Source organism: Arachis duranensis, chromosome 9 (assembly GCF_000817695.3).
Source record: "Arachis duranensis cultivar V14167 chromosome 9, aradu.V14167.gnm2.J7QH, whole genome shotgun sequence".
Taxonomy (NCBI): Eukaryota; Viridiplantae; Streptophyta; class Magnoliopsida; order Fabales; family Fabaceae; genus Arachis; species Arachis duranensis.
Genome location: NC_029780.3, coordinates 5,383,187 through 5,398,853, shown reverse-complemented (window position 1 = coordinate 5,398,853; position 15,667 = coordinate 5,383,187). Strand labels below are relative to the sequence as shown.

The following is a 15,667-nucleotide window of genomic DNA, read 5'->3' as shown; positions in this document are numbered from 1 at the left end:
AAAAAATTATATCATTTAAATTATTTGACTATATATATATATACGTGACTTTAATTTTGATGTATAAATACATTATAAGTTATGGTATCTATAAATATTATTAAATAATAAAAAAATACTACTTTAATATATATATTAACAACATATTTTAAATATTGTTAAAATTGTATAACTATCATAATCGTTGTTACTCTTAAAATAGATCCTTAAAGTACACATTAGCAAAATAATAAGTTAAAAATGTGTGTAGAGAATTTATGTCATCCAAATATTTCCCAACCATTAAACTAGGACTGTAAGATGATTTGAAGAAGGGACATACTTTTTGCTGAGGTGATTCCTTTGCCTCAAAATAGGAACCACTACATATAATAGTGATTGAGCCAAGTTGAATTCTTCATCACTAATTTCCAAATGTAATGCTCCAAAGATTTTGCTTATAATTGCTACCAACAAAAGCAAACAGCTTTGCCACAATCGGTTCGGTTTCAACGATTATATCAACCATAATAATATCTATACAATAAAAATTAAGCAGCAAATAAGTTATTTTTATAAATAAATTAAATTTTTAATTTGATTTATAATGTAGTAATGAAAAAATTGTAGCTAGTAGAATATTTACGCACTGAAGAATGAAAAGAAAATATTAATACACAGTTGATAGTATAATAAAAAATGAGAAAATTAAAGACAAAGAGTGGAATAACATTAAGACTAAATTCTTATTATAAGGAGAAATGCGTGTATGACATCTTTTAAGAAGTTAGTAATAGTCTTTTGGTGTTTTAATATGATCTATTGGCTATAATTTTTGTTATATTTTAGACTTTGATATCTTTATTGATCGAGTAGAAGATATGTTTTTGTTTTGATTATATTTTCGTGTGTCTTAGGGTGTCTGTTATAAAGTTGAAACTTGTTGTTTTTATTAGTTAACTCAACTTATGTTGTATTGTTAAGCTCTTGTATTTTGCTCTCTGTAATTAAACAAGGAAATCATTTTAATAAAGATATTAAAAATATTTTTTTTTAAGATGTTTACATATGTTATATATGTTATTATGTGATATTTTTATTAAATTGGTTAATAATTTATTTTTAATAAATCAGAACAAAATCGATTTATTATAATAATAATAATAAATCCAATTGTTTGTATTATAATTATTAGACCTGATTTGATCCGATCAAATTACACAATCTAAACTGAATATCTTTAAATTTTTTGATAAAAAGACAAATATATTCCTGATTTTTTGTTTTGTGGATATTTAAATTTCTAAAAATTTAAAAATATAATTAAATCTCTAAAAAAATGGATTTTTTATTATTGTTATAAAAAAAATTGGTTTTATTTTAATTTGTTAAAAATTTTAAAATAACCAATTCATTAATACGTCCAATAATAATGCAAAATATAAGCGTCTTTTGATAAAGACGTTAACTGGAGTATCTCCCATTAAACAATCCAGCTAAAGAATATTTTAATTATATTTTAAACATCTAGATTTTTCTTTAGCTACAAGGGAACTTAACTTATAGTCATATAAGACTCTTTTTTAAATATTAAAACTGGTCAATGTAAAACTCAGAGATTAGCCCTTCGAAATTCATAATAATTCGTTATTAATTGTCGTTATTATTATTATTAGTATTATTATTTAATGTCCCTACGAGGTAAAGTGCATGTGATCTTGAATGTTAATAATGCAAATGAATGTATTGTCCAGCATAAAATGTGGGATTCTTCCATACATAAAGCAACGCACAGAACCTACATACTCTTTAATTTGTATCCCACTATGACCCATATTCCACTTTTGATTTCATTTCATTCATATGTCATTTGCGAAACTACAAATACTAAATACACAAACAAACTATATCATAGAAATTTTTTCCTTCTTCATACACTGTTAGTGGACCATCGTTGAACAATTAGTTCCATTCAACTTCAGTTTCTCTTAATGAAAATCATGCAACTTCTTGAAGCTTTTAAATTATCATAATCTATCCATCTTTTATAATCCAATTCCAAGTTTTCTAAGTGATTCTCATTTTCAAATAATATACTCCGATCCTTTTGTTCTTTTTTATTTGTCATTTTGGTTGAATACAACACAATTGTTAAAAAAAAATAAAAATTAAATATAATATAAAAATAAATAAAAACTCGAATGCAACTAACCGTTAATAAACTTTATATATTAGATAACAATTTAGTCAAATATATCAAAACATCTAATAATTTTTAACTATCAGCTTTATATAAAAACAGCTGCATATGAATTTTTACGGTAAAAATAACATAACCAAATTAAAAAAGTATAATAATTTTCATCACTTTTATATATTAAGATATATTTAATATTTTAATATTAAATTTTATATAAAATGCTGAAAGATATTATAAAGCAAATAGATAAATTAAAGTGACAGATAATAATAAATAGAAGTAGTTTTTTTTTTAATTTCTTCAATAAAATCATTGATATCTAAATCGTATTATAAAGAGTTGAATTACAAATATCATAAAAAAAGAAGAGTCTCCCAACAATTTTCCTTTAATGATATTTTAAATTAAATTATTGTTGTCTAACAATTTTTATTACGAATAAAATTAATTGCTGACAAAAATAATAACAAATTAATTCTAATCTTTTAGGATATTAGACAAATATATTAACGGGCCTGCTACACATACAAGCAAAAAGACTCTACAAGTTTTACAAGTTTCTAGCCCACACTTCACTCACACGCGCACTCACCTCTCTTTGAATGGAACGTAAACTACACGCGCTCCACTCAACGGTTGCTCTTCGCAAAACAGCGCTCCTTAATGGCGCACTCTTCCACTTCTCCAAGTCCTTCGAAGAAAATACAAACCGTCCGTTTTCGAGCAACATTCCAAACTGCAGAGATAGGACTCGTCGCGAAGATTAGAACTCTCCATCAACACAACATAGAACTCTCGATCAACAATCTCCAGAAAAAACGAAGTTATAATACTCAAGGTATGTTACGTTACTATTTTACTCATATTATATATTTTCCACATTTCGAAAACGAAGAACTAGGTTTTACTGTTCTTCTACGTTCTTCTAGGTTTTAATGTTCTTCTTGTTCTAGGTCTCATTTTACAGTTTTTAATGTTCTACTTGTTTTAGGTTTTACTGTTATTCTTGCTTCTAGGTTATTCTGTTCTTCTTAGTTGTTCTAGGTGTTACTGTTCTTGTTGTTCTAGTTCTTCTAGTAACTGATTTTTTGGAGTATATTGCGTAATTTGGTGGGTGTATATTGAGTATTTTGTTGGGTGTATATAGCATAATTTGTTGGGTGTATATTTCTGAACTGATATACTGTAATATAGTCAACAGTTGCAACTGCTCTAATATTTGCTTGTCCATGGGTGTATATTGCTTGACCTTGTAATGTTGCTTGACCTTGTATATTGATGCATGTTTGATTGATATCTGACTGATATATATGCGTGTATCTGAATCATATCTTTGGGTGTATCTTACTGATATATATGGGTGTATCTGACTCATATCTATGGGTGTATCTGAATCATATCTTTGGGTGTATCTGACTCATATATATGGGCGTATCTTACTGATATCTTTGGATGTATTTTTCATTTCAGAAAAAATGGCAGCGAGAAACCAACCTGGAAGAAATGTAAGAACAAATATATGTCTTACATAAAATCAGTTTTATATAATAGAAATATATCTGACTATAATTTTATTTTTGTTTACATCAAACCAAAGACCTTAAGTGTGCAACACATCTCTTAAGTGATAAATTCAGAAACATGAGTGAGGAGAAGAAAACGATTGTGAGAGATTTGGGATTCGGTGGCTTGATGCACATCTCACCACTAACGGTGCATCACCAAATTGTCAGATAGATTCTAAGGATATTGACACTGATTAATGTAAATGTTATATAGTCCTGTAACAAATTGAACACATGCTGTAAAAATTTTTCAATTATAATCCAGTTTATTGTAAAATTTCTTTCAATAATTAAACTCTCTCTGCTGTATTCAAAATGTATGAATTACAGGTACAATAATATGAAGGAAAACATCAAACCAAATATACACCCATAACCTGCCATTTTTTACACCCAAAAAAAGTTGAATATACACCCAAAAATCTATCCCCCTGATGCTTTATCCCTAAAACTCTGAACCCTAAACACTTAAAACCTAAACCTTAACCCCTAACCCGTAAACCCTAAAACCTAAACCGTAAACCCTAAAACCCTAAACGCTAATACCTAAAACCCTTAAACCGTTGTAAAAAAAAACAAACAGTATTTTATAACATAAAAATAAGATTCTGAAGTATATATATGTAAAATGTGAAATACAAGAAAATTTAAAAATACACCCAAAAGAACACTGCTTTTACACCCAAAAGAATGCATGCTCTCGCTCCTTTGTGTACTTCTCATCCCTGCCCATAAGTGGTGATCTAGATAGATTGGAATCCATATATGATGGTCTTCATAGAGATCTGCAGAATACACCCAAATACAGACTATAAATACACGCGAAAAAAGATTAAATTTACACCTCTGCTGCAGATTTTAAACAAACATTACCTGAAAGCCACTTGTTGTCCACAAGACCAAAATTCAGCAGAAAATCATTCCAATTCCTATCAAATAAGTCTTTAAGCACACCCACACTTCTCGCACTTCTCTCGTAATGTAATTCCTCACATCCTTTTCAATAAAATTTAACTCGCGATGACCCCCGGCAACCACAACAAATGATTGGTAAGTTTTGCTTGGTCTAATAGCAGCCTCCTCGTTATTCGCTATTGTACGACGAATGGACATGTTTAGTTCCCTATGCTGTTTGAGATATTTTAGATTTCCATTTTTCCTCTCTACTACATGTAATCAATTGATTCTTAATCTCGTTTCTCTTCCTATTTGTGCTCCGAATTCTTGTAGAAAAACCTGCAGCCTTGGCATAGTTCATGTAAAATTTTCCAGCATCTTCAAAGGTGGTAAAGGTCATTCCAATCTTCAGAACAAACTGGTCATCAACAACAGAGAGAGGCTGCAGAATACACCATGTCAAAAACTAAAAATACACCCAATCATGTCTGATATAATACACCCGAACCGCAACAACTCAACTAAAATAATAATAAAAGCCATAAACTGTAAATACACAGGCTGCAGAATACACCATGGCAAAAACTAAAAACTCACCCAATCATATCTGTTATAATACACCCGAACGACAACAAAGCTAAAATAACAGAAAAAGCCATAAACTGTAAATACACCTACACTTCTAGCAAAAATACACCCAAAAAAGTTCTGATCTACACCCGAGCGTCTGCTATAAATTCCAGATAATTAATCAAAACTAACACAGATTCATGTTAACGTGTTAGTTTCACAGTCAATGTTCACGAATTATTCAGCTACACAATGCTATTCAAATGACTGCAACAAAATTCAGAGTAGTCGTATGTAAATCAAACCTCAGGAGCTTCGTTAGATTCAAATTCATAATCCACTTTGCCCTGATTCAGCTGACAATCTGAGGTTGAATCATCCATAATCTTCAAAAACGAGTTCAAACTTTGATTTCAGAAATTGAATAAAAAACGAATCTGGAGTTGCAGAGAAAGGAACTAACGTAAATGACAAAGAACATACCAGTGAGAAACGAGGAGAAAAGAACGATCGAGAAGAAGGAGAGAAGACGCGCGAGAAGAAGAAGGAGCAAATCTGAAAATAAGGAGAACGAAGAAGGAAACAAATCTTTTAAATTTGGTAGTTAGATATACGCGGAATCTCTATATAGCGCGTGTATACAACGTAACCCTTTGAGCACGTTTTGGGATTTTATTTGTTAATGAACTTGTAAACCATACAAGTCATTAGGGCTTGTATGTAGAGCTTTTCTGATATATTAATTCCTAAAAATTAAAGTAAAAAAAGACAAGTAAATATGTAAAATTGTTTAAAAAGTGGCAAGTTAGTACTTCATTTTTCTAAAGTATTAATAATATGATCTATTAATAATATGATATGGAAATATTAAATTATTTGAAATTTATTTAAAAGAGATAAGTTTGTCTTTTTTTTAATTTTATTATAGATTAATTTGTCTAATATTCTAAAATATTAAAAAAAATTATTAAAATTTAATTTATTTAAAACAAAAATTAAATTATTTGGGACGACATTATTACTGTTTTTTTTTATTTCTAACTCTCCAATAATAACTCAACTTACTTACCAATGACATCAAAATTCAAAACTACAAAGTAGAAAGGAACATGAACCTCCTTCCAAACTTGACAAATGAACTTACTAATGAATGCCTCCAATTATTTGGATTTCTATATCATCAATCTTTCAATGTCATTATTTTCTCAATCATAATATACTATTGGACAAATGCAACGTGAAATTTTGTGATATTAATCATTCCACGAAGATCAAATTCAAACATTCCAACTTGGATTCTCATCACAATGATGAACCCCACCATGAAAGGGTCACACATTCACACTCCACAAAAACAAAACATATACAATAGCTTAGGAATAAAAACGACAACAAAATTACAATCCTTTTTGGTGGTTAAAAAATTACCATTCGCTCACTTCATGCTGATTATGTTAGAGTGCTATACATTTCTTTTGTAACTAAACATTTAGTACATTAAAAGAAAAGAAAAATAAATGAATTTCTCTCTCTATTTTTTTTTTTTTGCTTTTTTGGTACATGTAATGTAAGTATTAAGGAACTATGATAAATAAAAAAAAAGTTAAAAATACTAGGAAAAATATCATTGAATATCACACACAAATTTATAGTATAAAAAAAAGGTGAGCCAAAGGGGTGGGGGAACAACAAATCAGAAACAGACACTACACCGCATGACCCAATTATTCATTTGCTAAACTAATCATTATATTCTAAAAATTAATAAAAAATATATTATCAGTTTTTTTAAATAATGTTACTTCTTAATTAAAGAAATATCTTCATTATTACTTAATATATATTAACACAGAAATTAATAGAAATAAAATTAACATTATCAAAAATAAGAGTTAAAATACCTATTTTCAGACTATTATTACTTATTGATTAAAAAAAATAATACTTTCAAGATTGTGATCGAAATGGTGGAACAAAATATTCAGTTAGATCTTTAACTTAAAACTTATGAATTAAAATATAATATATGTTACAATATATATATATTAAGAAAAATATTACTTGTACAACAAAATTCATTAAAGAAAACGTGATTTTTCTATTTTTTTTTGAGTGTTTTGTATATGTTTAGTTAATAATTAGATGGTTTAAAGTTTATTTTAAAATTTTAGAATCAAAATTTTAAATAATTTAATTTTTAGATATGTATTTAAATTATAATATATTAATAATTAAATATATTAAATCTAAAACAGAAATTTTAAATTTTAAATTTGATTTTTTATATCTAAAGCTCTAATACCATGTTATAATATCACTAATCCCAAAAGTTTCAACCGATGAAAAAAAGTAACAATAATAGTTATATTTCTAATATTTTTTAAACCTCCATTATACATTATACATTATACATATTGTACAAATATTCTATGGGCTCCTTATATTTTCCCTGTTAATAATTGTTGCTCCATTTAGTGTTGACGTCCTTTCCCAAGTTCCAACTCATACATAACCTTTTTCCTTCTCTCAAACCCAAAGCCTCTTGCAATATATAATTCCAAGAAGAAGAAGAAGAAGGCATTGTGGAACATGACAACCTATGGCACAATCCCAACAACTTCGTCATCACCACCTTCAACCCCAAACCTCGTTTACATTTCGCGTGTCAAGAACAAGGTCAGGGCAGGCCTAGGAACTCGTCAGCCATGGAAGACCATGTTGGATCCACGATCCTTTGGAATCCCCATCACTCTATCTCAAGCAATGTCTCGTGTTCGAATCAACGTCCCTTACTTTCGCGTGAACTATGCCATGGTGGCACTTCTAATCTTATTCCTTAGTCTTTTGTGGCACCCCATTTCATTAATTGTTTTCCTTCTCTTAATGGCTCTGTGGCTCTTCCTCTATTTTCTTCGTGACCAACCACTTTTACTTTACGGTCACGTCATTGACGACCGCATTATAGTGGTCGTCATGACTATATTCACTGTGGCAGTACTGTTGTTAACAGATGCCACGGTGAATATATTGGTGGCGGTTGCTGTGGGAGTGGTGGTTGTGGTGGCCCACGCTGTGTTTCGAAAGACTGAGGATCTGTTCTTGGATGAAGAAGTTACTGGGCTAGTTCACAATGGTGGTGCTGCAGCTTAGTGATGATTCATGTTTTTCTTTCTCCTTTTTTTAATTTATTTTTATTGTGATTTCTAATTTGCTAATCTTATTTGGTGAGTTATTAGTAAAAATAAATTATTAGACTTGGGTTTACTTTTGTGGTTTATGTATGATTTTTTTTTTTTTGAGGTATTCTGCCTATGTAAAAAGTTTTGATCTATGATTGTAGTTTGTAGTTTTTACTGTTGTTAGATCAAATATTTTAATTTGTTTCAATTTCATAATAGATAGTACTAATTAATATCTTGCTTTATTTTTTAATTTGCTTTATTTCTCCGTAAATTTTAAAATATTATATTAACTGTATTTATATAATAAATAATTTGAGATCGTTTTAGATAATTTTGGAATGATTTAAAATATTATAGAAGGTTTTAGAAGGTTCTAGCAAATTTTTGGAAGATCTTAAAAGATTACAGAATATTCTAGAAGAGTGTCGATATTTTTTTGAAATAAGAAGCTCAACACAGTAAGGTGGAGCATTTAGAAAGTCCAGAGTTACAATACAAACACTAAACAAAAAAATTGAAGTTATTTCTAACATTGCCATCAACAACTAGATTAAACAAAGCCAACCCAAAAGAGTGTTAATGTATATAAAAATATAAAAATAAAATACTAGAGAATAATTTAAAATATTTAAAAAATGTGATTGATTAGATTTTATAATGACTATTCATAATAAAGTGGATAACTATAAATAGGAATNTTTGTATTCTTAGTTTTTTTTTATTAAATATTAAGAATTAGACTAACTTAATTTTAACTCAATATAAAAATTAAATAGTTTAAATATTAGCACAATAATATTAGAGTATGTCCAAAATCATAATATCTAATTAGTTTATCCAATAATTTACTCTTCTCATTGAAAAAATAACTGAGGATAAAATGGATTTTGGAATGACAAAAGAGGAAAATTTTCCTCCAACTAGATATATAAAAACTCAAAATTATTTATATATTAAAAATTATCTATCAAATAACTTTATATTATATATTTTATACGAATAATTAATTTAATAATTAATTTTTTAGAATCTTACCTCTTTTATAAATAAAATTTAAATTATCTTATACAAAATTTAGATATTATTTTAGTTTTTAAAATTAATTTAAATTGAAATGATTTTAAATCTTTCGATTTCTTTATTTATATGCTACTATTTTTAGAATTAATTATTAAATTAAATTATCATTGTTTTAAAATATATTATCTAATTTGTTACTCTTTGATCACGGTGACAATTAATTTTTTTTCTTGACTGAAATTTGTCGTGTGAATTTATACCTATTTAAAATTAACGATTAGAATTAACTTTTAGAATAGAATATATATTGGAATGCAAAATACACATTAAAAAAAGTTAAACCATAAACCCTAAATCCTAAACCTTAAACCATATATATATAAGTCTCAATATAGTTTTTAAAGTTACACTCAAAGTTCATAATAGTCCTTGAACATAAAAGTTTTCCATATTCGCCCTTGAAATTGCACTCCAAAACTCAAACTTATCCTTTCAACAATTTCTAGCCACGTGGCGCTACCGGAAAACTGAGTTGGCAGCCGTGGACGTTACAGAACCGAAGATCGTGGGTATTACTCATGCTTCCATTCGAGCTCATCATGAAATCCTTACTCGTCTCCCACTCACCACCCTCCTCCGATTCTGTTCCGTTTGCAAGTCATGGAATTCCCTCATCACCGATCCCTCTTTCGCCCTCGACCATCTCCATGCAACCTCCTTCCACCGCCTCATCTTCACGCGTCTCGCTGATCCTTATTTCACCGATTACTCTCTCTCCTCTGCCTTCACCTCCACCTCCGCCACCGTAACTCGCCTCTTCCCTTCCGCTGTTCCCGACTCCCACTTTCACCACTCCATAGTCGGATCCTGTAACGGCCTCTTCTGTCTCTTAACCGTTTCTAGGAATCTCCTTTTCTAGAATCTGTTCATCAGAAAGTTCAGAAACTTGCCGTCATTGGAAGATCAACGCTTCTCCGTCGTTATCTCAGGGTTCGGCTACGATCACGTGACTCACAGTTACAAGATGGTGGTTGTTCTTTACATTAAGAATCATGAATTCGACTCTAGGGTTCATACTTTGGGATCTGATTCATGGAGAAGGATTCAGCACTTTCCTCTCAGCAGCACTGCGTGTTGTCATGGAAGATTCGTGAGCGGCATGCTTAATTGGTTGGATTCGGTTCATTGTTTCTCTCGATTTGGCATTGGAGTCGTATCGACGAATTTCGCTTCCTGATTTCGGAGGTAACAATAGTGATGAGTTTGAATTGACATTAGAGGTCTTCAAGAACAGTTTATGTGTTCTCTCATGCTGTAGCCATTTCACTGATGTTTTGATCATGAAGGATTATGGAATTGCAGAGTCTTGGACTAAGCTGTTGTGTGTGCCTGATTTAATATATTATCCTGAATTCCTTGGATTCGATTTCAATGTTCCGCGCGCTACGAGGGCGATTTGTATTTCCGACAAAAATGATGAGATATTATTGGAGTTGTGGTTGGACATGGAGCAGAAGTTTATTGTCTACAATTTCAGTGATGACAGTTTTAGGCCTGCTGGCATCGAGAAATTCGGCGGCCGTGTAACTTCGGAGGTATATGTTGAGAGTTTGATATCGCCTTGTTTATTATGATGCATTCTATTGTTACTTGCTGTCAAGATTTTTCGAAGAATCTGCACATTTTTGCTTGTAGGTTTGCGAGAATTACTAAAAGCAACGTCACTGGTATGCTTGTTTGATTTAGCCAATTAGCCTTGAAAAAATTATATTACTTTGTCATGGTTATTAACTTATACTCTATTATTATATGGAGTATTCCATAGAGTCCAAAATCTGTTAACCAATTCTGTTAGTGTGAGTATATAGATATATAGGCTCTATTATGACTAGTTTTTGTATTCATCTTCAATTGATCTATGAAATCATAGATGATATTTAGTCATTACAATATGTTTAATTTCTAATGTATTTTTAATAATGTAACAATATGTTTTACAACTTTAAACCTTAGTCTAAAATAAAATGGAAAGACATTAAAGAGGAAAAAAGATCACAAAAAGAGAGTTACACTTAGTATGTGTAAGAAGAGGGATATAGTTTGACCAAAAGCTATCCATAGCTATGGATTCAATAGCTTACATATTAAGAGAGCAACCAAACATTTCTGGCCCTATCTCCAACCATGTAACTGAAACACCCAAAATATGATTAGCAGAAAACTATAAAACTCAATACACAACTAACTTTATGAATCTTTGCCCAAAAGGTTACCCAAAACAATGTTATCCTAAACTATCATATATGGTGCGTTTGTCTTGACATTTTTCACATGTCATATCTATATGAGGTTAACCAAATAACAAAAGCTGTTATGATCGCATAATAATGAAGCATATCATGTGTGGATTGATGCCTTGATCACTTTAGCACTAGCTAGTGTGGCTGCATATATTCTCCAACTCTAACTGGATCCATGCGGATCTAAGAGAATTGCATTGAATAATTAAGCAACTCGTAGATGCTGATTACATGCTTCAGATGAATGATGAATTCATGTTTAAAACTTTGGGCTCACTCCATAGAATATTTATAGAGGAATCTAGCTATTAGAAAGAGTGAGCACTGCTGACTTCAAATTTGGGGATTAGGGTTTTAAGTTGAATTGAGGGACCAAATTGATTCGGGAGAGTTTACTTTGTCACATCAGCTAGCTGTTGTAACGCCCACGTATGATGAAGACAGCCAACTCAGCTTTTCAGCAATGCTAGGTGGCCAGAAATTGCTGGAAGGACAAGTTTGAGTTCTAGAGTGCAACTTCAGGGACGAATATGGAGAACTTTTAAGTTCAAGGATTACTATGAGACTCGAGTGCAACTTTACGGACTACATTGAGACTTATCTCATATATATAAATAGTTAAATACATAATGATTAATTTTAGTAGTTGATTTTAGTATATAAATAATATTTTTTATTGCCAAAAGCTACCAGCTAAATAATATGTTTCAAAACAGTAACAATTTAGTAATTAATTCTAAAATCCATGCTAAATAAATAAAAGAGAAAATTATTCTAAAAAATTGTTAGAGATGTTTATTTATTAAGAAAGATTTTTAGTATTAAAATTATTAAGAAGGATTAATTTATAAAATATTTAAGAAAAAAGATCAAATTTAAAAAAAATAACATAAATATACCCTTAAATTATTTTTTATTTATTTATCTCTTGTAGACATAATTATGTATACAAATTATTCTAAAATGCATAATATAAATTTTCGAAAAATAAGAACAGTTTTATTTTATAAAAAAGAGACTAATATCAAAAATTGTTCTTCTACAAAGAAATATCCAAGTACACATTAACGAGCTCGAAAAAGTTCAATTTAAATAATACCAAAAAGAAAAAAAATTAAATAACAACATATTTTTTGCAGAAGAAAACTTAAGTTATGGAAAAAAAATCGAGACACCATATATAAACTCTAATTACAAAAACAAAAAGAGTCAACAACACAAAAAATATAATTATTATTATTTGTAATAAATTAAAGTACTATGATATTTATTTTGTGATTTATACAATAATTATTTTATGATTTATTTATCTCTTCATCACTATGATGACGATATGATGTTTTGTTAGTTTTTGGAAGTGCAATGAAATAATGGAATTATTTATTAATGCTAAATTGGTTATATAGATAATTATAAATGAATAAAAATTTGAGTATAATATATGTCCATAAAAAAGAAAAAAAATGAGAAGATAATTTAAGAATATATTAATTTTTTTACAAAAATAATTTGATCTTTTTTTAAATATTATAAAAATTAATTTGTTTTAATAATTTTGATACTAAAAATCCTTTTTTTGAGTAATTTTTATGGTTCTAAAATGAGATGGAATAGGTCGGTCGAATCGATCTAATTGAAAATCGATAAAAAAATCGCTAATTTTTTTTTGTGAGAGAGAGGAGTGTATCTCAAAATGGTGTGAGAAGAGAGGTGCTTTATCTTGCTATGGTTAAGACAAATCAATGCCTCTAATTTGATTTATTTTTCAAACCAACAATCACAAATCGGACTGTCCGATTTATGTTTTTAAAAATAAAAAAAAAATTAATATTGAAATCAGACCGTCTGATTTTTATTTTTAAAAATAAAAAAATAAAAAATACAAATCGGACCTTTCGATTTAAACGTTAGGGACACAAATAGAATTTACCCCAAACGTTGGGGACAAAAACGATACTTTACTCTATATATTATTTTACATTGAATTACCAATTATACTGTTAATCAACAAATTCATATCAAAAAACAATATTTAATACAATTTTCATTTTAAAATTTATAAAATGTTTACTTAACAAATAAGATAAAAATAAAAATAAAAAGTGTAATAAAGATTTTTAAAATAAAAATAAATATAATTTAATTGAAAAGTACATTTACCTAGAATAATAAGTAAAAAAAATGTTGAATATATTCTTAAACGCACATAAATATTAATTTTTCATTTATTTACAAAATATATACTTCATTCATACATAGTTATAATTTAAATAAATTAAAAGATAAATTAAAGTTATGATGAAATGATATTCATTTATATAAATTTCTAGTTTTTTAGTATTGGTTTATGTTTATGTCTCCATCGATCCCACCTGAAATAATCAATGGAATAAATTGTGTTTTTTTATTGAAGTTAAAAAAAACAAAATATATAGATAGATTTTTTTTATAACAAATATGATTTAATTTATTATTTGTTACAAATTGCATTAACTTAACAAAATATTACAAACAGTTAAATAAATTATTTATTATATCGTTTTATTTATTATTATTATTATTATTATTTAAAGTATCTCTTAATCTAATAAATTAAAAAGTAATTTATTACGATACTCAATTTTATTTAAGGATTTATAACTTATCAGTGACTTGCTGCATCCTTTTAATTATTTAATACCACTTTTTCCTATTATTGGTCAGTCCTTTTTTAGTTCCAGACCTTTTTATTTTTCAATCCCCTCAAATAGCCCACCTCAATAAAACTCCTTTTCTGGAAGCCAATTTTCATATTTGCCAATGTTTGTCGTTTACCACACTCTTCCTTTAGTACACTATTCTACGGGTTGCCATACATGCCATATGTTGCAAAGTTATTTGCCAGTCAACACATAGGTATTCTTAGCCATCCAAAACTATGCCACCAAAGAACTCACCTTTTTATAATTATGATAATCGTTAACTAATACATGAATATTTAACCTTAACTTTAAATAACTTAGTTGACGATCAATCACTCTTGTTAAAATTATTTTTTTTTAAGTCAATTTTTAAAATTTTCAAGTACTGAAATGATATTTACCTCAATTTCAGAATTTGAAAAGTTTGCAAGTGAGATAGTTGGAGAAGGACTTTGGGTCGAAGGAAAGGATGTGGATGGAAAGAAAAAGAAAGGAAAACTTTCGTACATGGTTCCTTCACACAACAAACAAGTGGAAGGAACCATCTTCTTATGGAAACACTTGTGTAAGCAAGAAGTATATATTGACTCGGGAAAATGAATGTGAATCGAAGAAAGGAGAGTCGAGAATCACATAGATCGAGGATGCTATTAAAGGAGGCTAGATGCAATAAGAAGACTTGACCAATTTCACAAATGTTATATTTTGAAGGCAAGGATTATAAATAAAAACAGCTCAAATTCAAAACTTGAACGCAGCGATCTAAAAGTAGCGGGGAGTTAAAATTAGAATGTGGGTTGAATTATTTGACCTTCAAGGAGGGGATCAGAACGTAAGTAGGTAAGTGTATTTGACCACTAAGAAAAATCATTTTGAACTAAGGAGCTAGCCTATAAATAGAGATGAAGATTATTGGAAATTGCATCACACACTATCCCTCTTTGCTCTTTGAAGACTCCCATATCACAGGACTAAGAAGGAACAATAAGGTGCCATTTCTATTTTACTTGCTTTAAGTTCTTATATCATGTTCATTTCCGATATCACTTTTTTATTTTTCAACATTTAAACATTTCAGTTTCTGTTCTCTTTTTCAACTAGTTCTAAATCTTATTTCTTTATGAGTTTCTTTAAAATGATTGTTTATTCCATTGTTTCTTGTAAAACTTTTCCATTGTTAATAAAAGTTAACCATTTTAAGAGATCTTAGAAAAAGATTTTTTTTTTCTATTTTTTTAAAAAGATTTTTTACAAAAATAAAAATAATGATATC

The 15,667-nt window shown here is 28.7% G+C and overlaps 2 protein-coding genes across 2 annotated transcripts; both read left to right on the top strand.

Annotated features, from left to right (window-relative positions):
* The first annotated feature begins 7,719 nt into the window (after positions 1-7,719).
* On the top strand, positions 7,720-8,504 carry LOC107464244 (PRA1 family protein F3). The gene has a single exon (XM_016083171.3). It carries the CDS (start codon positions 7,801-7,803, stop codon positions 8,359-8,361), a length of 561 nt encoding a protein of 186 aa, XP_015938657.1. The 5' UTR covers positions 7,720-7,800; the 3' UTR covers positions 8,362-8,504.
* Positions 8,505-9,991: 1,487 nt separating this feature from the next.
* On the top strand, positions 9,992-11,047 carry LOC110275077 (uncharacterized). The gene is made up of 3 exons (XM_052254148.1): positions 9,992-10,218; positions 10,347-10,583; positions 10,732-11,047. The coding sequence occupies exons 1-3, from the start codon at positions 9,992-9,994 to the stop codon at positions 11,045-11,047; spliced, it is 780 nt and encodes a 259-aa protein (XP_052110108.1).
* Positions 11,048-15,667: the final 4,620 nt, after the last annotated feature.

Bases quoted from the DNA above. Each gene is read 5' to 3' on its own strand.
- LOC107464244 (XM_016083171.3), top strand. From the start codon at position 7,801: ATGACAACCTATGGCACAATCCCAACAACTTCGTCATCACCACCTTCA.
- LOC110275077 (XM_052254148.1), top strand. From the start codon at position 9,992: ATGCTTCCATTCGAGCTCATCATGAAATCCTTACTCGTCTCCCACTCA. The intron at 10,219-10,346 runs GTAACTCGCCTC...TCTGTTCATCAG, and splicing joins TCACCTCCACCTCCGCCACC to AAAGTTCAGAAACTTGCCGT. The intron at 10,584-10,731 runs GTTGGATTCGGT...CTCATGCTGTAG, and splicing joins GTGAGCGGCATGCTTAATTG to CCATTTCACTGATGTTTTGA.